Here is a 21,175-nt window from a genome sequence, read left to right on the forward strand (position 1 = left end):
CTTTTCAAATTAACTTCATCTTCATGTGCCACATTACACCAGTGGTTCTCAGTCAGAGTGGTCCCACCCTTCAGAAGAGGTTTAGCGGTGCTGGGAACTTTTTTGGTAGACACAACTGAAGGGAGTGCTACTGGCATCTAATGGGTAAAGGCCAAGGGCATTGCTAAACATCCTTTATACACAGGACAGCCTACCACCCTCCCCACCAATAACTGTTCAGCCCAAAGTGTTGCTCGTACAGAGCTTGAGAAGCCCTGCAGTACAGCCATGACCTTGATTTTCTGCTGTCCTTGTAAGCAAAGGAAGGGGAGTTTTTTTCTTTTTTCAAAACATTTACTTCCCTAATTTTCAGATAGAAGTTAAAATCTGTAAAACCACATTCAGTAAAATACTCTAAAATGCCTATTTACGTATTTGCTTTTAGTTACAAAAGTAATAAAGCAGGGGAAAATTAAGACTACAAAAACATATCTATAGAAAGTGAAAATTTGTTTTTTTTTCTCCCCTCCCAGTCTTATAATCATTGGAAATGCAATGGTTTCAGTTTCATTACTTTGTATTTTTAAATACATGTGTACACTGTTAGGTAGTTTGCATCATTAAAATTGATGTCCTTTTTCCTTCCTGAGCAATTAGGTTCTAAACCCATTATGTAGGCAGAGTGAGGCAGACACCAGGAAGGCTGGCCCAGCGTGGGCTGATGGAGCCCCCAGGGGGAGGGAGACATGGATGTGTTGGGCTTGGTGACCTGGTATGGGGTGTCTGAGCCCAGACAGTGTGAGGAGGCCATCCATGGGTATACAGCCCCTGATGGGTGTTAACAAAGGCCATGTAGGATGAAGAACGCAACGAGCAAGGCTTGGTCCAGGGAGAGGGGGCCAAGAGCCAAGGGAGTGCTCCAGGGATGATGGGCAGGCAGATGTCAGAGGACATGAAAGCTAGCTTGCAGGGGCTGCAACAGAGCCAATTTGAGCATAAAGGAAGTAATGTAAATAAACAAATAAAGCTACTAACTATAAAAGCTTATTGAATAAAATAGGAAACCATGTGTCTTATGATAAAATATATAAATGAATACATTGGAAGTCTGATGAGGAACGGAATGTTTATAAACTTAAACTCTCCGCCAGAAAATATTAATCCCAAAGGGAAAAATTGTAACTGCATAATGGGAGAGCCTGGGAGACACCATCTTATGCCAATGGTAGAAGTCCCTGTCACTGGTGATGTGATGAGTCAAATTCGGGCACCACCTAATAAAATACTGTGGCGGGCAGCTCCCAAGAAGATGGCCCTAAATTCCTGGTGTCTATGCTCTTGGGTAGGCATCTGCACATCCAAATGAGTGAAACTGTGTAGCTGACAGAATACTGTAGACGTCATGATGGGTGCCTTCTTATGCTATGTCATAAAAGCCATTGCTCACTCCAGGGGAGCCAGCTGCCATGTTGGGTAGACACTCAACTGACCCTAGGCAGAGGACCATAGAGGAGGACATGTTTGTCCTGACAGCCAGTACTACCTTGCCAGTCCTGTGTGCCAATCACCTTGAGAGCAGATCTTCCAGTGCCCGTCAAGCCTGCAGATGACTTCAGTTCTGTCCAACATCTTGGCTGCGGCCTCAGGAAAGACTGTTCAGCTAAGCTTTTCCTGTGGCACAGCAACTATGCAAGATAATACTTACTGTGTTCAGATTAGGGCAATTTGATGTGCAGCAACAGGCAACGAACACAGATGCAGTGAGAGAAGAATATGGGGTCACTTCCATGATGTTCCTGTCAGAGATGCATTAACCTGAATCTGGTCCTAATCAAACCTAAAACAAGCACTAATGGCAAAGCATTCTGCAAAATGGCTGGCTTGTGATCTCCAGTAAGGTCAGGGTCATAAAAATTAGTTCCTGAGTGAAGGGCACTGGAGACATGACAATATTCCATGCAGTGCCTGATTCTGAACTGGAGTTGCTTCCTTAGGAAGGATGTTTTTGGGGCAGTTGGCAAAGTCAGCAGATTGAGGATTGAGTGATAGTGATGGGTCAGTGTGAATCTTCTAATTTTGATGGCTACACTGAGGTTATGTAGTGGAATGTATTCAGGGATGCCAAAGCAAGGGATTAGTAACTTCCTCTTAAGTGATTATGGGAAAAAGTTATTTCTACTGTATTGCAACATTTCTGAAAGTTTGAAATTGCATAAACATTTATCAGGTTATACAGAAAGAAAAGATAATATTATAGAATCTGCCCTTGGCTATAATAATAGTCTCATTGTCCTTTTTTTTAAAGGGCATGAATTTTATTCTTGTTTATGTAAAATAGGATGTATATGTATTTTTAACCAATTTCCTATTGACGAGCATTTAAATTGCTTCCAATTCTTTGCTGTTATAGACATTTGATTCTTCATTATTATTTTGAACAATGCAGCTAAATAACTTTCAAAGTATATTTGTGTCCTTGTTCAGTTTTTGCCCAGGAATAAATCCCTAGAAGTTAAATTGCTTTGTGAATGGATATGCATCCTTTCATCAGTTTTGTCATCAGTCATTCTGGTAGACTACACAAAATAGACTTCAAAGGAGATGATGTTCCTAATTTGCTAGTTCATTCAATTTGTCTTTTTCTCACTGGAAAGTAATTTCTATGGGAGTGGGAACTGTGTCCATTCCCAGCATTTGGGCAATGCATTTATTATTTGCAACAGCAGTAATAGTGGACATTTATAATGTGCTTGACATTGACCTGAGGATATTCCTTCTGTTGTTACTGGCCACAGCCCTCTGAGGTTGGTAATATGGTTATTGCTACTGTGCAGGTGAAGAAACTGAGGCACCAAAAGGCTAGGATTTTGCCCAGTTGCACACTGCTCTTTAAAGATGGATCCACTGTGGTTGACTAGTGGCCACTGTGCTACGTGGGTTCTCTCACTGAATAAGTGAATCAATGAATGACTGGCCGGTATACTTGATTCTTTCCCACATTTCAGATATCTGCCATCTTTCTGTGTGTTTTTTTTTTTTTTTAATGGGAATTAGAGGGAGTGGCGTGCCTGCTTTGTAAGAATCAAATTAGTTTTGTGGGCCTCTGGACTCGATGTCCAAGGGTATTTTTCAAATAGTATGTGGAAAATGGAGTGAAGATAGAAGTTTATGTGGATGCAAAAAATTTTGAAGTCCATGCATTTTTTTTTCATGATCTGTGTTTTCTGTGACCTTGTTGAAGGCCCCTCATGTGTATGGATTTTAAAAATTTTGGCACCAAGTACACATTTCATTTTATTACATTTTCCTGCAAACTTGTTGAGGTGCTTTCATACTTTCTACCTAGTAGTACTCTTCTGGAATTAATCTCCATTCAGATATAAAGTATAAGTAGTTCTTACCATAAAATTTTATGAATAGACAGAATATTTGAAAAGATGGAGTATTTGCTTGATATAACAAATAAAATGGTAAGTCTGGGCATGCAGTTTGAATCCAGGGACAGAGGACTTACAACTTGCTTTGCAACACCTGCCTCCCTTTGCACCTGCCATTCCCTGCACCTGCAGTGTTCACTGTCCACCTCCCACAGGAGGAACTCTAATAACCATTCCCCAAAGTCCTGCCTGATGGCCACCTCTCCCATTGAAGATGGCTGCATTTTTTTCTTATCCTTCTAATAAAGGTTCCATCCTTCCTCAAAATTCCCCAAGTCCCTTTTATCATACTGTTATAGGAAGACAGCATTCTAAACATACCTTGTGTTGATTGTGTAAAGTTCTCAGCTCTCTTAATAGCCTATATTCTCTGGGGCCAGCGCCATGACCCACTTGGTTAATCCTCCGCCTGCAGCACCGGCATCCCATATGGGCACCGGGTTCTAGTCCCTGTTGCTCCTCTTCCAGTCCAGCTCTCTGCTGTGGCCCGAGAGGGCAGTGGAGGATGGCCCAAATGTTTGGGCCCCTGCACCCACATGGGAGACCAGGAATAAACACTTGGCTCCTGCCTTCGGATTGGCACAGCGCCAGCCGTAGCGGCCATTTGGGGAGTGAACCAATGGAAGGAAGACCTTACTCTCTCTTTCTCTCACTGTCTATAACGCTACCTGTCAAATAAAAAACAAAAAACAAAAAACCTTAAAATAATAGCCTATATTCTGTTAGTTTTGTTCCTCTTATAAACTGCTAACCAGTATCTATTATAATATGTTGTTTAGAGGATGGAAGTTTGTTGAAAGGGTGCATGAATTGTCTCAGGGAAATATATTTTGACTTTTTTTAAATCGTAAGAAGAATATCAAGATTTGTTACTATGTATATTCCACATGTTTAGGAATTAGAACAAATTAAATGGTTAGATGTGTTTTTTTTATTTGATGGTTTGTATTTTGTCTTTAGTTTACAACATATTAAGAAACAAGAAGTATAATCAGCTTTCGTTCCTGTATGACCTTTTGTTCTTTTCATGGCTACAACTATCAACTTTGCTTTTCCACCCACAGTTTCAAGTCTTTTTTCTTTAAGTAGGTGGCTTTGGAACATCACAGGTAATAAAAATCAATCAGAGATAAGTGGAATTTTTGTTCAAAGGCTAGTCCTTAAGGGTGTGTTCCCGTTAAGAGACTTTTTACTACTAGATTTGTTTTCAAGCGTTTGTGTAATACCAAATCTCCTTGCCAGCTGCAAGAAGGGCTGTCCTTGAATCCTGTTCTGAATACGATAATAAAATATAATCTCTTCTTCACACATATATTTAAAAAAAGAACTTGGGGGAGTGTTAGGGATTGTCATTTGACATGATTGAGCTTTGTTGCTAAAAGCATAGCCTTGGCCAATTGTTTCTCTTCCCCCGCAAAGAGTTCTTTACCCACAGGATATGGACAGAGCTAGAGGGTTTTGTTGCTGAAAGCTCAAACAGCAAGTGCAGAGAAGTTCGAAGAAACAGTATCAGTTTTTTAAAAATGTCATTGCTTATGTAAATGCTGGTGGGCCTCAGGCTTCCTTGAATTGGTCGGATATTAAATCTTGCTTTATTTATTTCTGGTGAGTGGGATGTTTCTTCCACCAAGAAAGCACTGTCTAGGAAGAAGGTCATTGAATTGAAGGTTAGTTAGTGCTTGTTTTCCATTTGTCTGGCTCTGGATTTTTTGGTTTGTTTATTTTTTTGAGTTTGGTTTCACAGTTGTGTGATTTCCAGGGTAATTTAGAGGCTAATATATTTTGTTGTGGAGCACTTCTCTAGGACATTACTGAATTCTGTGTTCTACTGTTACTCATCTGGCATCTCAGCATGCCCCCGAATGCCATATTTTGGGGTGTCACTCTCCGAGCCCCAACACTTCTCTTTTATTCATGGTAAATTCTTGCTCACAGCCTTTGCATTTGAGCTTCTCTGAATCATGTTTATAAGTTTGATTAAAGTCATACTTTAAAGAATCTCTTTCTTTGGAGTTACTTTTTCACTTTTAGTTAATGCCTTCTGACAAAAATTTGCATTCTTGATACCTAATCTAAAATATGTTCAGAAAACAGTACAAACTATGAATATTTAAAAATTCAGCCTAACTTGGGATGTCATACTCTGCAGGGGAGAAGAGAAATTTCTGCTGTGCCCTCTGAAGGATTGCTGGAATAAAACAAGTAAGAGAAAAGGCCCAGGTTTGGGAACATGCCCCAGGGGAAAATCCCAGCAGGGGCATAGTCGCTGGAGCGGGGAGACCTACGGAGCCCCCAGTGACTAACAGACTTCTGCAGCCTGCTTCTCACAGGGGAAGGGCAGGATGGGAGACAACTTGGGAGACTCCTGAATTACTCTTAGAAGAAGGAGTGGTCCTGGACACAGTCTCTGCCATGTGAGTGAGCCCAGGGGACAGGGCCTTGCAATAGGGTCCATCCATGTGTGGCTGCAGCCCCCACTCTTCTGAGATAGTTAACAGGATTTCAGGGTGAGAACGGACAGCAGTTGTGTTCTCTTATGCAGGTTAAGGTTCTCTTAAAGCAGATTAAGAAAACTCAAGGGTGACCTTCTCCCTTCACTTGAGGGAGAAGACCGACCTTGATTCTGAGCCAGCTTTTGAGGCCTTTGAATTTTCTTTAGATCCAAATGCTCGGCATCCCCAAAGTGCCATCTGTTGGCCCCAACCTCTCTCATTCATATGAGTGGAAGATTCTTGGTCACAGCCTTTTTTGGATAAACTTAATTTGGGGGCTTGCTGAGGTTCTCCTTATTGTTTCTAATTGTGTGGTTATATCTCCAAACTTTATTTAGCCAAGAATATTTTAGGGGGGACCCGCATTGTGGCACAGTGGGTTAGGCCACTACATGTGAAGCCAGCATCCCATATAAGAGCACCGGTTGGAATCCTGGCTGCTCCACTTCCAATCCAGCTCTCAGCTAATGCACCTGGAAAGGCAACCGCTGCTGGCCCAACGACTTGAGCCCCTGCCTCCCACATGGGAGACTGGGATGGAGTTCCAGGCTCCTGGCTTCTTGAGCCTCTGGGATTGAACCCGTGAATGGCAGATTCTCTCCCCCCTCCCCAATCTGCCTTTCAAATAAATAAATATTTAAAAAGAATGTCTTTTGGGAGGGGTACTTGATAAGTGAGAAGTGATTACTCTGTGTATGAGATGCAGCACTTTTAAATAGACGTTTGCATTTTACATTCCATGTTAGCTGTGGAGTTTGGGCTGGTTTTCAAACGATACTCAGGACTTGGGCAATTACTTCAGTGATGATTCGAGGCAGGGGGCACCTTCGTGTTCAGGTCTCTGGGACTGGACGCACATCCCCGAATCCGCCTTTGTTCTCCACGTCTTTATCTGGTTGCTGTGGCACCCGCCTGCTTTGTCTTTGCCTCTCTGAGCTGGGTGTTTTGTGCCTCAGCCTGTCATCTGCGCGAATAACTTTGTTTACACTTAGCAGCAGTACTGAGAGCATTTCTGGTGAGAGAAGGGAGTAAGGAGAAGAAACCGGGGGAGTGGAGAGGGTCAGGGGAAAGGGGGATGGGTGTGTGTGTGTGTGGGGGGGGTGTGTGTGGTTAGAAGTCGAGAAAAGCAAACAGAAGTGGGTGTGAGGGAACAAGGGCTTGCAAAAGGCCAAACAGGGGCCGCGTGTGCCCTGCGGGTGGCGAAATCCTCGGGTGGGAGGTGCACAGCGCCCAGGCTGGGGCGCGAGCTTGTGAAACTACTAATGGTTCAAAGAACCTCCGCGGGGATTTGCTGAGGACAGTCGCTGTAATGTGTTAGTCATCCATTATCTGCTTCTATTTTTGCAGGTTCTGAATGATGACTGACGCGGGTTGGTGTGAGCTCCCGCGCGGTCCCTGTCACTCCCCCGCCTGCAGGCACCCGCGCGTCTAGCCCCTCAGCGCCAGGGCAGCGAGGCGGGCAGCTCTGGAGCCAGGCGGCCTCCCTCTCGCGCACCGGACAGCAGCGCCGCCCGCCCGGGGCGTCCGCCTGCCTGCGGCCCGCGCCCCGTCGTCGCCTCGCCGCTCCCGCCGGCAGCCGGCGTGTGGCCGCCGCAGGACGCCCGCCGCGTCCGGCATGAAGTAGCGGCCCCGCCGGCCGCGCCGCTGCCCGGTCCTCTCCGCGCGGGGCCCGAGCGGCGTGGCCATGGCCGGCCGCGCTCGCAGCCTGCTGCTCCTCGTCCTGGTTGCCCACGGCAGCTGCCTGGGCTTCCGAAGCCCGCTCTCTGTCTTCAAGAGGTGGGTGTGTGTGTATGTGTGTGTATGTGTGTGTGAGAGAGACGCAGTGTGCATGGGGTGCATGGTGTTTGCACATGTCATCACTTTTAGGAACCAGAATGCGAGCGAAATCCACAAGGCTGAGGTGCTGAGCTTGAACTACTTGGGCTTTTAGTCCAGCAACTTCTTGTAAAAGTCACCCTTGCAAAACAGAAGGGGTTAAAAAAAAAAAAAAAAAAAGGAAAGGAAAGGAAAAAAAAAAGAAGGCCCACTGTATTGTAGCCAAGCTACTCTGGCTTTGAAAACTCCCATTTAGAAGTTGTGATTTCCAATACTAATCACTCCCTCTTGGGGAGATATTTCAGAAACTACAATGCAGCCGCTTATAACAGCTCAAAAGAGTAAAAGATCAAGATAGATCAGCGGTGGGAAGCAAATCACGGGCCGCAGTCGCTCACAAGGAAACACGGAGCCCTACACACACGCCTCCTAATTACCGCATTAAATATTTATGTACTTGCACATTTGTAATTCACATTGCAGTCTTTTATTTTTTCCCCCTCATGCAACTCTGCCTCCTGGCTAGATTATGCTTGTGGGCTTTTTTGTTTGTTTGTGTATTTGTGACTAATAATTCTGGACACTCACAAAATAGTTATAAATTTTTTTGCTAGGTTCTGGTGAATATACCATCAGAAAATTGGCATGCCCATGATATTAATTTCCACTATATTAATACTGTACCTTCATTAACTAGAAACCTGTGTCTGTTTTGACAGGTGACTCTCCAGTCAACTTTTGTATGTAGAATGCTTGGTTGCTTTCATCATATGTATTTTGTTTACAAATTGGGTATATGTTGTTCTTGGACTATAAAATGCAATTCTGAGTATCTTTAGGAAACTCATATAGTTTTCACTTCTTTAGTGTTCTCACTGGGTCAAAATAAATAACATTTAACCTTAAGGTCATAGAATTTCTTCTTTTTTTTAATTACCCTTCTCAAGTTTAGATTCCATCATGTTTAAGAATAACAAAATTATCTTCTTTTTTTTAAGGTTTAAAGAACCTACCAGGTCATTTTCCAATGAATGCCTTGGCACCACCAGACCAGTGATCCCCATTGACTCATCAGATTTTGCATTGGATATTCGCATGCCCGGGGTTACCCCTAAACAGGTGAGGAATTCTGTTGTCTGTGATAAAGTAAGGAAACTGCACCCTAAGCTGCAATAACTTCTTTAAAAGTAGGCATTTGCTTTCCGGACTCCTGGGGTAGGGCTGGAGTCATTGAGTACTGTAAAAGGAAACAAGTGTTTTTGAGGTACATCTTTCAGGTAAATTTCCTTTTTAAAGTTTTAGTCCTGTTGTTATTTGTGGTTTGAAATGCAACCTGGAAGATTTGCACTGTGAGATTTACTGCGGAGTGATAGCCTCTGGAATGCTGTGTGGAAGTGTGCATTAAAATCTGAAGAATTATTCTAATAAAGGGAAATGATACTGAGCAGCTGCATCCAAGAGATTACTTTGTTTAAATACCCTTCTATCGCAGCCACAAGTTGAGAAATAAAAACATGTGTTTACTGCCAAGAATTTGAAAAACAGAACATTCCACTGTTTCCAAAGTTAAGAGAACTATGCATACAGGTGGCTGATGGTGAGTTTTCTTTAATCAGACTTGCTTGTTACAAGAGATGTGTTTGAAGGAATACTGGCACAGCTCATACAAATGTGACTTCGGGAGCATTTTGAGCAGAACAAGGTGGTTGCTGGGACTTCTCCTGTTTTAGGAAAAACAGGCTCAAATACACTGCCATCGTGTGTGCGAGGTGTTTCATTAGGCAGAAAAAAGCCAGAATTAATTATGCTTTGCAGCCAGGCAGTGCAGGGATTTATACGTGTCATTGAAAGATAGTCCCTGCTTTTGAAGGGCTGCAGACACAGGGAGAGACCTGGGTGTTGTACAGCTGCCTGGCTGATGACTCACTGTTGCAGATAACATTCTATTTTTCTCTCTCTGGGTTTTTTTTGTTTTTTTTTTTTTTTTTTTTTTTTTTTTTTTGTACCAGGAAAATAAAAGGATTTTACTTATTGGGGAAAATTCCCTTTGAAATTGACATCCAGTACCTCTAGAAAATACACATAGGCCTTTTACTTGGGGACTAAGGACTGACAGTCATTTATTTGAAGACCTGTGTGTTACCTAATTAACCACGAATAACTACTTTACCACTGTAAAAAGACCCTTCCTCCTCCCTTTCCCCAGTGACCATGCGGATGTCTTTTCTGTGCATTCCATTGCTGTCATCCTGGCCTTGAATTGCATCAGCTCTTTATTTAGTATTTAGGCAAAAAATAACAATAATAAGTGTGCTGAGATTGAAGCTGGGGGTGAAGAACAATGGTTGCTGTCTGTGCAGTGTGCCGCTTGCTTCTTGTCTCTTCTCACTGTTGGAAGTGATTGTTTCCTTGTATTTGCTTAAACTGCATTTCTGTTACCTCTTTGCAAATGTCCACTTAATTGCTCTTTTGATACCCTTTTCCCACAAGAATATCGTTATTTCCTTATTTGCTGTGGCCCATTATTATCTTTTTCTTTTTTTTTTAAAGATTTATTTATTTATTTGAAAGTCACAGTTACACAGAGAGAGAAAGAGAGGCAGAGAGAGAGGTCTTCATCCGATGGTTCACTCCCCAATTGGCCACAACAGCCAGAGCTGTGCTGATCCAAAGCTAGGAGCCAGGAGCTTCTTCTGGGTCTTCCACATGGGTGCAGAGGCCCAGGGACTTGGGCCATCTTCTGCTGCTTTCCCAGGCCATAGCAGAGAGCTGGATGGGAAGTGGAGTAGCCAGGTCTCAAACCGGTGCCCATGTGGGATGCTGGAGCTTCAGGCCAGGGTGTTAACCTGCTGCGCCACAGCGCCGGCCCCCAATCTTTTTCTATTCATTATTTAAGAGTAGTGACATTTATATTATTTAACAATAATCCTGGGCAACTGCATTAAGATCAGTAAGCTCAGAAAAAGTTACTGGAGGAATTGAGTCTAATAAAAGAACGTAGAGGAGTTCCATTTTCATAAAAAAGATTGTTCATTTAAAAAAATCTGATAATTATCAAAACAACTCCAAGGAAGAAGAACATACATGACTGAAATGATTGTTTTGATTTTGGATGATGTGTATTCAACTTGGCTCAGGTGGTGAACATTTGCTGGTTGTCTTCCCAGCAAAGGTAGATTGCCTTCTTGAGCCTTCGCGGAGACCACTGGGTTCCCAGGAGCTGTCCATCCAGACTCCAGAGGTGGAGCACGTGGACTGGGATTAGCAAATGGCTGCATCCCACCTCCCCTTCCACAATGATTGGTTCAGAAGAAAATGGGTGACTTAGACCTGTCCAGTCAAATCTTAGGACCCTGGTTGGTAATGCTTCGTTTTATTGCACATGAGCAATAGGCATGCCACACCTGGGATCTGCTAAGTTCCTGAAGAGCCATTTCTAGAATAAAATTAATATCACAGAAAGCAATACAGAGAACAGGAAGATGGCAAGTTCTTGCTGACAGCCCTAGTTATTGAGTTCTTAGTTAGGGTAGCCTTTTTTTTTTTTTAAGATTTATTTTATTTATTTGAAAGAGTTAGAGAGGGAGAGAGAGAGAGAGTCTTCCATCCGCTGGTTCACTCTCCAGATGGCCACAACAGCCAGAGCTGTGCCGATCTGAAGCCAGGAGCCAGGAGCTTCTTCTGGGTCTCCCATGTGGGTGCAGGGGCTCAAGGACTTGGACCATCTTCTACTGCTTTCCCAGGCCATAGTGGAGAGCTGGATTGGAAGAGGAGCAGCTGGGACTAGAACCGGCACCCATATAGGATGCCGGCACTTCAGGCCATGGCTTTAACCCACTGCACCTTTCTTATGTCCACCAGGTTAAGTTGAGACTTGTCTTAGCTGCAGCTGAAAACTCTGAGTAAATGACTGAGTTTCTAGGCCTGATCAGCCCTGAACTGGTTGTTGAATATTTTTTCCACTTTTCCCCCATCAGTCTTGATTGGTCACATGCCATGAGAACCTGATTGAGTCTGTCTGAAGAACAGGTCATTAACCTTGCAAATTTCCGTGAGAAATGATAGGCTTCCTATTGAACACACCTGGAAAGGGACAGGTACAGAACCCCAGAAGCCTTTCTCCCTCCGAATTTGCTGTTCTTGGTGAGGAAGACTTAGAGCTATGACACCGTGAGTATTTTTGGTGCAGAAAGTGTTCTTTTCTTAAATGCAGATAAAATAAGTGTTAACACATGTCCTTAATAGGAAAGGAGCTAAAAAGATGAGAAATACAAAATGAAAAAGTATTTAAGGAACAAAGAGAAGGTGAAAGTGAAATAAGATGTGTTGACCCCCCCCCCAAATTAAAATTTGACACAATGGAATGATTAAGAACAAAAATAAAGGGGAAATTTTCAGGAATAACTAGAATTGAAGAGCAAACATTTAAAAGGTCACATTAAAAAGGAATAATAAAAATGTGAAATCTAGGAAAGACATTGAGAAATTAGAATGTTTTTTTAAAAATATATAATTTTTATTTAAAAATTTTTAAACTTTCTGCTTTAAAGTTTTGAGAGAGAGAGGGAGAGAGAGAGATCTTTCAGTTTGTTCACTCCCTAAATGCCTGTAACAACCAGGGCCAGGCCAGGCCAAAGACAATAGACCAGCAATACATCTAGGTCTCCTATGTGGGCGGCAGGGGCCCAAGAACTTGCTTCCTTGGTAGGGTACATTAGCAGGAAGTTGGATGAGAAGGGGAGGACAGGAATCAAGTACTCTGACATGGGATGTGGGTGTCCCAAGTGGTGTCTCAGCTCTTGTGACAAATGCCCACCCCTAAAATTTATTATTATTTTTTTTTAATGGCAGAAGATCAGGAAGAACAACAAAATTTAAAGAGCAAGAACTCGAGTTGGCAATGGGGGTAGATCAGATTGGCTAAAGAAATATATGCACTGAAAAAAAAAAGAAATTTATTCATTCAATAGATATGAACACCACAAGTGTGGGCAATAATGGGCATCAGTAAATCTGATTTAAATCCTTTCCTGTGGAAACTTGTGATTGGTAAGGGGCTTGGACAGAGAAACATGCAGACGCAGAATAGCCAGAGAGGCAACCTTAGACCTAATACAGATGGAACAATGAACTGCTGGGCACATCGAATACAGGCCTAGATGAGTGTCTTACCAAGAATATTCTGCCAGGCCAGGCCTGGGAGTTGTGGTCTGGCCACACCAAAGGAGTTCATAACGGCTGCTAAAGATGACTCCCATTAGGGCAATCCAGTGAGCTCAGAGAAAGTAGTATAAACTACTTGCCTATAGCAATATTAGTTTTGTAATCACTGTAGGCTCATGCTTTCTTTTCTCCAACTTGAAGAATTGTTAAATAATCTCCATGCTGTTTTATCAATTTTCTGTTAATTACCTTTTTTTTTTTTTAGGATTTAGAAGATTGGAGAGAAAAAACCTAGGGTAGACATAAAATAAGGTTCTGATATCCAACAGCCCTTGCGTTAAATTTAGCGAGGCATAAAGTGGTGATCTCTCTCTTTTGCAAATATTTTTTCTTTTATTATTAATTTACTTGAGAGGCAGAGTGCCAAAGAGGGAGGGAGGGGGGAAGAGTCAGAGAGAGAGAGAGAGAAACTACTATCTGCTGGTTTACTCCTCAAACGCCTGCAGTGGCTTAGGCTGGGCCAGGCCAGAGCCAGGCCCTGGGAGCTCGTTCCAGGTCTCCCGTGTGGGTAGGCAGCAGGAACTCAGTTACATAAGCCTTCACCTGCTGCCTTCCACTGGAATGAGGAGCCAGAAACTGGAGTCTCACCCAAGCAAGCAACTGCGGATGCCTTCACCAGCATCTTAATTGCCAGGCTGAGCACATCCCCCTCCCCTGCTGATGTCTTCAGATTCCTTGTTTTAGCACTTTTTCTTTTTCATTTGATTCTCTATCTCATGTGGCCCCCTATGGACTTTTGCTGTCACCAACTCTCACATCAACAAACAAACCAATTTGACAACCTGCCTGTTCCTTCGTGGTCATGATAAAATGCTATCGTCAGTTTGATGGGTTAACTGTCCCATGGTATTTGATTTTTAAAGTCAAGTCAGTGAAGGCATGATTGTAATGATTTTACATGAAGTTGACTGCTTAAATCTCAGTCAGATCCAGGGATTTGAATGTAGGCTTTAGAGCCAGGCTGACACCATTCTTGTCCCATTCTTGCAATGTCAACGCAGGTATGATTCGTAACCAGCTAGTCTTGTTCCTTCATTGGCAGAAAAGGTAATAATAGTTAACTACCCAGGGGTGTTCTGAAGGTGGAGTGAGGTCGTAACAGCCACATGTGCAGTTGCCCTATATGTGATAAGTTCTCAGAAAATGTGCGCTAGTGTTTATTGTTGTTATGTGTATTGAGGGTCATGTGAACACGCCTTAAGATGAAAAAGAAATTGCTAACCCTTATGCTTTGGGTAATGACTTCATGGAGAAGGTAAGACATTGCAGTAATTTTGAAAGAGAGGAAAGGTGGCCATAGGAAGAAAAATAGAAAATACAAACCCATATAAAAAAAGTAAGGAAGTAAATCCTTCATTACGTTTTTGCTTAAGCCATTGTTTCCATTAAAGTGGCCCCGTGGTAAGTGTGAAGGCACACTGATAGTTGATACGTTGTTTTCAAAGTTCTTATACAACTTTTATGCTGCTTGGAAAGGAGGTTATCCAAAGAAGTTTAATCTGTATGCAGCAGTATATATGTTGGAAATCAGCTTGGATTCCGTTTGTGTCTGATCTCATGAGGACTTAGTATGTTGACCTCATAAGAAATGAAAATTACGGGAGCAGGGGTTTATCCTGGTGGTTAAGGTACCTGCTTCCCATATAAGAGTGCTGGGTTTGATTCCCGTCTCCAGCTCCTGACTCCATTCCTGCCAGTGCATGTCTTGGGAGTCAGTAGTGATGGCTCAAGGAATTGGATTCTTCGATCCATGTGGGAGACCTGAATGCTCCCAGACTCAGCCAGACTAGGCCATCAGAGGCATTTGGGGAGTGAACTAGCAGATGGGAGCTCTGTCTCAATTTCTCTCTCTCTCTCTCTCTCTCTCTCTCTCTTTCTCAACATTAATCACTGTTATCTAATATAATTTCTTCTTGAAAATCCTAGGTTTATGTAGCATTTTACTTATATTTTTATTTCTTCTGCTTAGGTCCTCTGCATACTTGGCGTAAGGACTAACAAATGCAAATTAAAATATTTTTAAATTTAGTATCTTGAAACTATATTAATTGAATTTGTTTTAATTCAGATGTGTTAGGCTGTCATTCTCCTTACTTTGAAAGCAGTTTGAGAACAATGGTGAAATATACTTTTCCATTTTTGAGCCTCTTGCAAATTCTTGACTCATTCACTATTTATCCTCTGAAGAGTTACAGATCATGCTTTGAAATCAGGAATCAGCCTTCCTGTGTTCCTGAGTTCCTGTTCTATCCCCAGGAAACAGAACAATTCTTAAAGATCACATCAGATACCCCAGACAAATAGGTTGAAAATCCTGAAGTTAGAAACTGAAGTTCTGACTTATTGTAAAATAATAGTGGAAGACTGTAGTCATTGAAATAAACCAGAATGAATAAAATACTTGTATGAAATTTTCTCAAAAGCTTCCCACCAGTTGTCTCTTTTTTTTCCAGAATGAAAAGTCATTAGAAAATGTTCACTAATAGATTTTAAGTTTTTCATTTTCCAGCAGAAGGAAGAAGCTCCCTTTGCTTGTAGCATGCACGCATAGGCACATAATTAGAACCCAGTTTTCATGGGCTTTTCTCCCTTCAGGAATTAACTTTAAAATGTTAAGCCATGGGGCCAGCACTGTGGCTCACTTGGTTAATCCTCCACCCATAATGCCGGCTTCCCATATGGGCGCTGATTCTAGTCCCGGTTGCTCTCTTCCAGTCCAGCTTTCTGCTGTGGCCCGAGAGGGCAGTGGAGGATGGCCCAAGTGCTTGGGCCCCTGCACCCACATGGGAGACCAGGAGGAGGCACCTGGCTCCTGGCTTCAGATCAGCGCAGTGCCGACTGTGACGGCCATTTGGGGAGTGAACCAGTGGAAGGAAGACCTTTCTCTCTGTCTCTCTCTCTCACTGTCTATAACTCTGCCTGTAAAATAAATAAAAGAAAGTTAAGCCATAACAATAATATCCCTTATAAATGAATATTGCTCAGATGGATGGAGGGAGGGAGGTAAGGAGGAACGGGGGGGGGGGGGGGAGGGAGAGAGAGAGAGAGAATGCACTTCCATCCACCAGTACACTTCTGAAATGCCCACAGCAGCTAGGAAGGGGCCAGAGATGAATCCAGGAACTCAAAGTCTCTCACATAGAAAGTAGGAGCTCAATTACTTGAGAACCATCACCGCTGTCTCCTAGGGTCTGCATAAGCAAGAAACTGGAATCAGGAGCTGGAGCCAGGAATCAAACCCAGGCACTCTGATGCGGGATACCGGCATCTTAACTAGTTAGGCTAAGCTGCTAAGCTAAATGCCTGCCCTGGAATATCTGTTATATCGCAGATGATAGCAAGTTGAATGCAGAATTATGTTTGTTGCATTCAAAATGCTAATTATACTCTTTCATGGCAAGACAGTTGTGGGAAGGTGTTGTGGCACAGTGGGTTGACCACAGCCTGGCCTGTGAGGCCAGCATCCTATATGAGCACTGGTTCAAGTCCCAGCTGCTCCAGTTCTGATCCAGCTCCCTGCTGGTGTGCCTGGGAAAGCAGAGGAAGATGACCCAGGGCCTCTGTATCCATGTGAGAGACCCAGATGAAACTTCCGGTTCCTGGCTTTAGCCTGGCCCAGCTCTGGCAGCTGTGGCCATTTGGAGAGTGAACCAGCAGATGGAATATCCTTCTCTCTCTCTCCCTTTGTCTTTGGTAACTCTGCCTTTCAAATAAGTAAATAAATCTGAGAGAGATAGAGAGAGGTATAGAAGTGACTTTTGACTAGTTTTGAGGCCATTATAATATGTGAAATCCATATATTTTAAATCAGGGCAAAGTTAGCAAGGACTCCAGACAAATGAGAGCTTAATGGACTGGTTTTTAGTTCTCTAGGAATTGTGATTTCCTTATCTCCTCTCATTGTTAGTATTAATAACATTCACATTCTTTTGAGAATAAAATTCTCTTTAAAATTTATATTTATTTGACAGGCAGAGGGATAGATTTTCCATCCACCGGTTTGATCTCCAAAACGCCCACAATGACCAGGGCTGGACCAGATCAAAGCCAGGAGCCTGGAACTCAATCTGGGTCTCCCACAGGGGTGGCAGGGACCCAAGTACTTGAGCCATCACGGCTGCCTTCCAGGTTGTGCATTAGCAGCAGGCTGGATTGGAAGTGGACCTGGAATTGGAACTAGGTACTCTAATATGAGATGCAGGCGTCCCAGGTGGTGACGTCGCTGCTCTACCACCTCTGAAATTAAAATTTGGAGGTTGCTCTTGGAGCATGAGAAAAAAAAGCAAGGCTAGCTTGACTTTCGATTATGCTACACTGCAGAAGGCGCCAGCAGCCTATGGGCCCCCTCTGAGAGGTTATCTGTCACCCTCACTGGGGAAGAATGGATCTAAGTTCTTCCCAAAGCAGCTGTGGTTGCTCGGCAACACCAAAGGAAGCGCCTCACCCACGCCCAGGAGCTCTGTGGGTTTTCTGACCCTGTCTGTGGCCAGTGGCTGCATCCTCTCCTACCTTTTGTAGTTATGTGACCTGGCCACCATCACACCCCCCACCTGTTCTAATGGAACTATACACTAAAACAGCCAGGATGATGGGGGTTGCTTTCTGAGCCAAATCCGTTTGATCGGGAGGAGCTGCCTAGCAGGAGGTAAGCAGTGTTTGGCCACACCTGGGCTGGGCAGGGAAGTGTGCAGTGGGACCTGTACCATGTCTGCCAATGTGTGTATGTGTGTGTGTGTGTGTGTGTGTGTGTGTGTGAAAGACAAGTGGCAGCTGCAGCAGCTGACCTCTGCCCCTCTACATGTCCTGGTGCATGTGTGTCACCAGCAAGAACAGATCTGAGGGGGCTGACGTTGTAGTGTAGTGGGTTAAATCGCCATTTGTAATGCTAGCATCCCATATCAGAGCACTGGTTCCAATCCAGCTTCCTGCTAATGCTGCTAGGTAGGCAGCAGAAGATGACCCAAGTGCCCGCAGCCCTGCACCCACGTGGGAGATGGAGTTCCTGGCTCCTGGCTTCAGCTTAACCACTTGCTTCTCTAGCCATTGGAGGCATGAATCAGAGGATGGACAATATCGCTCTCTGTTCTTCTACCTTTCAGAAAAATACATAAATCTTTTTTTTTTTTTGACAGGCAGAGTGGACAGTGAGAGAGAGAGAGAGAGAGAAAGGTCTTCCTTTTGCCGTTGGTTCACCCTCCAATGGCCACCACGGCCAGCACACCGCGCTGATCCAAAGGCAGGAGCCAGGTGCTTCTCCTGGTCTCCCATGGAGTGCAGGGCCCAAGCACTTGGGCCATCCTCCACTGCATTCCCGGGCCATAGCAGAGGGCTGGCCTGGAAGAGGGGCAACCGGGACAGAATCTGGCGCCCTGACCAGGACTAGAACGCGGTGTGCCGGTGCTGCAAGGCGGAGGATTAGCCTATTGAGCCGCGGTGCTGGCCAAAATATATAAATCTTAAAACAAACAAACAGGGGCCTGAGCCGTGGCTCACTTGGTTAATCCTCCGCCTGCGGCGCCGGCATCCTATATGGGCACTGGGTTCTAGTCCTGGCTGCTCCTCTTCCAGTCCAGCTCTCTGCTGTGGCCCGGGAAGGCAGTGGAGGATGGCCCAGGTGCTTGGGCCCCTGCACCCACATGGGAGACCAGGAGAAGCACCTGGCTCCTGGCTTCTGATCGGTGCAGCGCTGGCCATGGTGGCCATTTGGGAGGTGAACCAATGGAAGGAAGACCTTTCTCTCTGTCTCTCTCTCTCACTGTCTAACTCTGCCTGTCAAAAAAAAAAAAATAATAAAAATAAAAATGGGATACTGAGACTGAGAGCTCTGAAGGGCACACTGTCCCACTGTCCTCATCTCCCATGTGAATTTGCTGTAAACAAACAAAAATGAAGAGACCCTTGGTGGGAATTATTGAGTGAATTATTCTGTCCTAAAATGAACATGATTTGCAACTTTTACTGTTTTTCTTCCATTCTTACTTTTTTCTCTTTACAAAAAAATTTTTAAAAATGCATAAATAAATAAATAAATAAAAGGAGCATGATAATCTTGCTAATGAAGTAACAACTATGCTAATTCTGGATTAGCTTTTACTTTTTGTTGTTGTTGTTTTAATGATTTATTTATTTATTTGAGAGGCGAAGGCAGAGAGAGAGAGAGAGAGAGAGAGAGAGAGTCTTCCATCCACTGGTTCACTCCCCAAATGGCCTCAAAGGCCAGAGCTAGGCCGATCTGAAACCAGGAGCCAGGAGCCTCTTCTCGGTCTCCCATGCAGGTGCAGGGGCCCAAGCACTTGGGCCATCTTCTATTGCTTTCCCAGGCCATAGCAGAGAGCCAGATCGGAAGTGGAGCAGCTGGGACTCGAACCAGTTCCCATATGGGATGCTGGCAGCGCTGGCCCCTAACTTTTATTTATAAAAAAAATTAATTTAAAGTATTTTAACAGATGCACAAGATCTAATCAGAATACAGTATCTGCCTCCCCAGACATTTAGCATTTTTTCTTGGTAAAAATATTCAAAATCCTTTCTTTGAGCCTTTTCTATTCTTTGTTATTTAGGGATAAATACACAGTTGTCATTGTGTGCATTATGTATGGTCACCTCACTGTGCAAGAGACCTCCTGAGCTTGTTGCTTCTCTCTAAATGTGACTTGGTAGCCGTTAATCAGCCTTTTCCCATTCCTCCCTTCCCTCTGCTCTGCCCCGTACCTGGTAACCACCAGTGTATTTTTACCTGTTACATGATCATCTGTTTTTCCCACTCAGTATCTGAGGGAAGCCATGTGATATTTGTCTTTCTGTGCTTGGCTTTTTACATTCAACATCGTCACCCCTCCAGTTCCACCCAGGCTGCTGAGGGCAGACTCTTCAACAGAGTGCTTTCGTTTCCCTTGGATATATACCCAGGAGCAGGATTGCTGGACCATCTAAATCTCTTTAGATTTTCAAGGGACTTCATACTGTGTTCCACAATGGTCGCACTAATTTGCTTTCCCACAATGCGCGTGCAAGGCTTCCCTTTTTTTCACACTCTTGCCAACACTTGTTATCTTTTGTCTTTTTCATAATAGTCAATCTAAGTGGAGTTGGTTACCTCATTATGGTTTTGTTTTGCATTTCCCTATTGACTGTTTCTATGGTGTGAATTTCTTTAGTTTGCTTAAATCCCAATTTTCTATTTTTGCTTTTGTGGGGAGGAGGGGGAATCTAACCAAAAATCTTGCCCATTTGTGTCCTGAAGCATTTACCATGTGTTTTCTTCCAGGAGACTCATAGCTTCAGGTATTACGTAGAGGTCTTCAATCCATTTTGAGTTGATTCTTGTACATAGTGAAGAATAGGGTCTAATGCCATTTTGTGGCTATATCCAGTTTTTCCAGCATCATTTATAGAAAAGACTGTGCTTTCTCCAGTGTATGTTCTTAGCACTTTGTCAAAGATCAGTTGAGCCGGCGCCGTGGCTCACTTGGCTAATCCTCTACCTGCAGCACCAACATCCCATATGGGCGCCAGGTTCTAGTCCTGGTTGCTCCTCTTCCAATCCAGCTCTCTGCTGTAGCCCAGGAAGGCAGTGGAGGATGGCCCAAGTGCTTGGGCCCCTGCGCCCACATGGGAGACCAGGAGGAAGCACCTGGCTCCTGGCTTCGGATCAGCGCAGCACCGGCCATGGTGGCCATTTGGGGGGTGAAGCAATGGAAGAAAGACCTTTCTCTCTGTCTCTCTCGATCTCCATCTGTCAAAAAAAAAAAAAAAAAATTGGTTGACTGGATGCAGGGGTTTACTTCTAGACTCTATTCTATTCTATTGGTCTGTATTTCTGGTTTTACGCCAATAAAATGGCATGCTATTTTTGATTGTTCTGGCTTTGCAATACATTTTGTTTTAAGCTATTTATTTGAAAGACAGAGTGACACAGAGAGAGGTAGTGAGCCCTTCCCTTTACTGATTCATTCCCCAAATGCTCACAAGAGTTGGGCTGGGTCTGGTCAAAACCAGAAAGTGGGAGCTCCATCTGTATCTCCCACATGAGAGGCAGGGACTCAGTCACGGGGGCCATCATCTGCTGCATTCTTGGTGTTTTAGTAGGAATCTGGATCAGAAGTGGAGGTGGGACTGAATCCAGGCACTCTAACTTGGACGCAGGTGTCCCAAGCAGCAGCTTTAACTGCTGTTCTGTGATGTCTGTCCCATGTAATACATTTCAAGCCAGGAAGTATAATGATTCCT

General features: G+C 43.8%; 1 protein-coding gene across 6 annotated transcripts in view; it reads left to right on the forward strand.

Annotated features, from left to right (window-relative positions):
- PAM (peptidylglycine alpha-amidating monooxygenase) overlaps window positions 1-21,175 on the forward strand; it is a 342,095-nt gene that overhangs the window by 135,934 nt on the left and 184,986 nt on the right. For 4 of the 6 annotated variants that reach the window (XM_051853950.3, XM_051853946.3, XM_051853949.3 and 1 more), the window contains exons 2-3: window positions 7,256-7,684; window positions 8,722-8,842. In XM_051853950.3, coding sequence (XP_051709910.1) covers window positions 7,593-7,684; window positions 8,722-8,842 — 213 coding nt within the window. In that variant the 5' untranslated portion in view covers window positions 7,256-7,592. Of the gene's footprint in view, window positions 1-5,565; window positions 5,619-7,255; window positions 7,685-8,721; window positions 8,843-21,175 lie in introns of those variants that run through there. The other 2 variants (XM_089313069.1, XM_089313070.1) reach the window with 2 other exon arrangements.

This window comes from Oryctolagus cuniculus, chromosome 14, assembly GCF_051225735.1.
Source record: "Oryctolagus cuniculus isolate XC-2025 breed Fujian yellow rabbit chromosome 14, ASM5122573v1, whole genome shotgun sequence".
NCBI lineage: Eukaryota > Metazoa > Chordata > Mammalia > Lagomorpha > Leporidae > Oryctolagus > Oryctolagus cuniculus.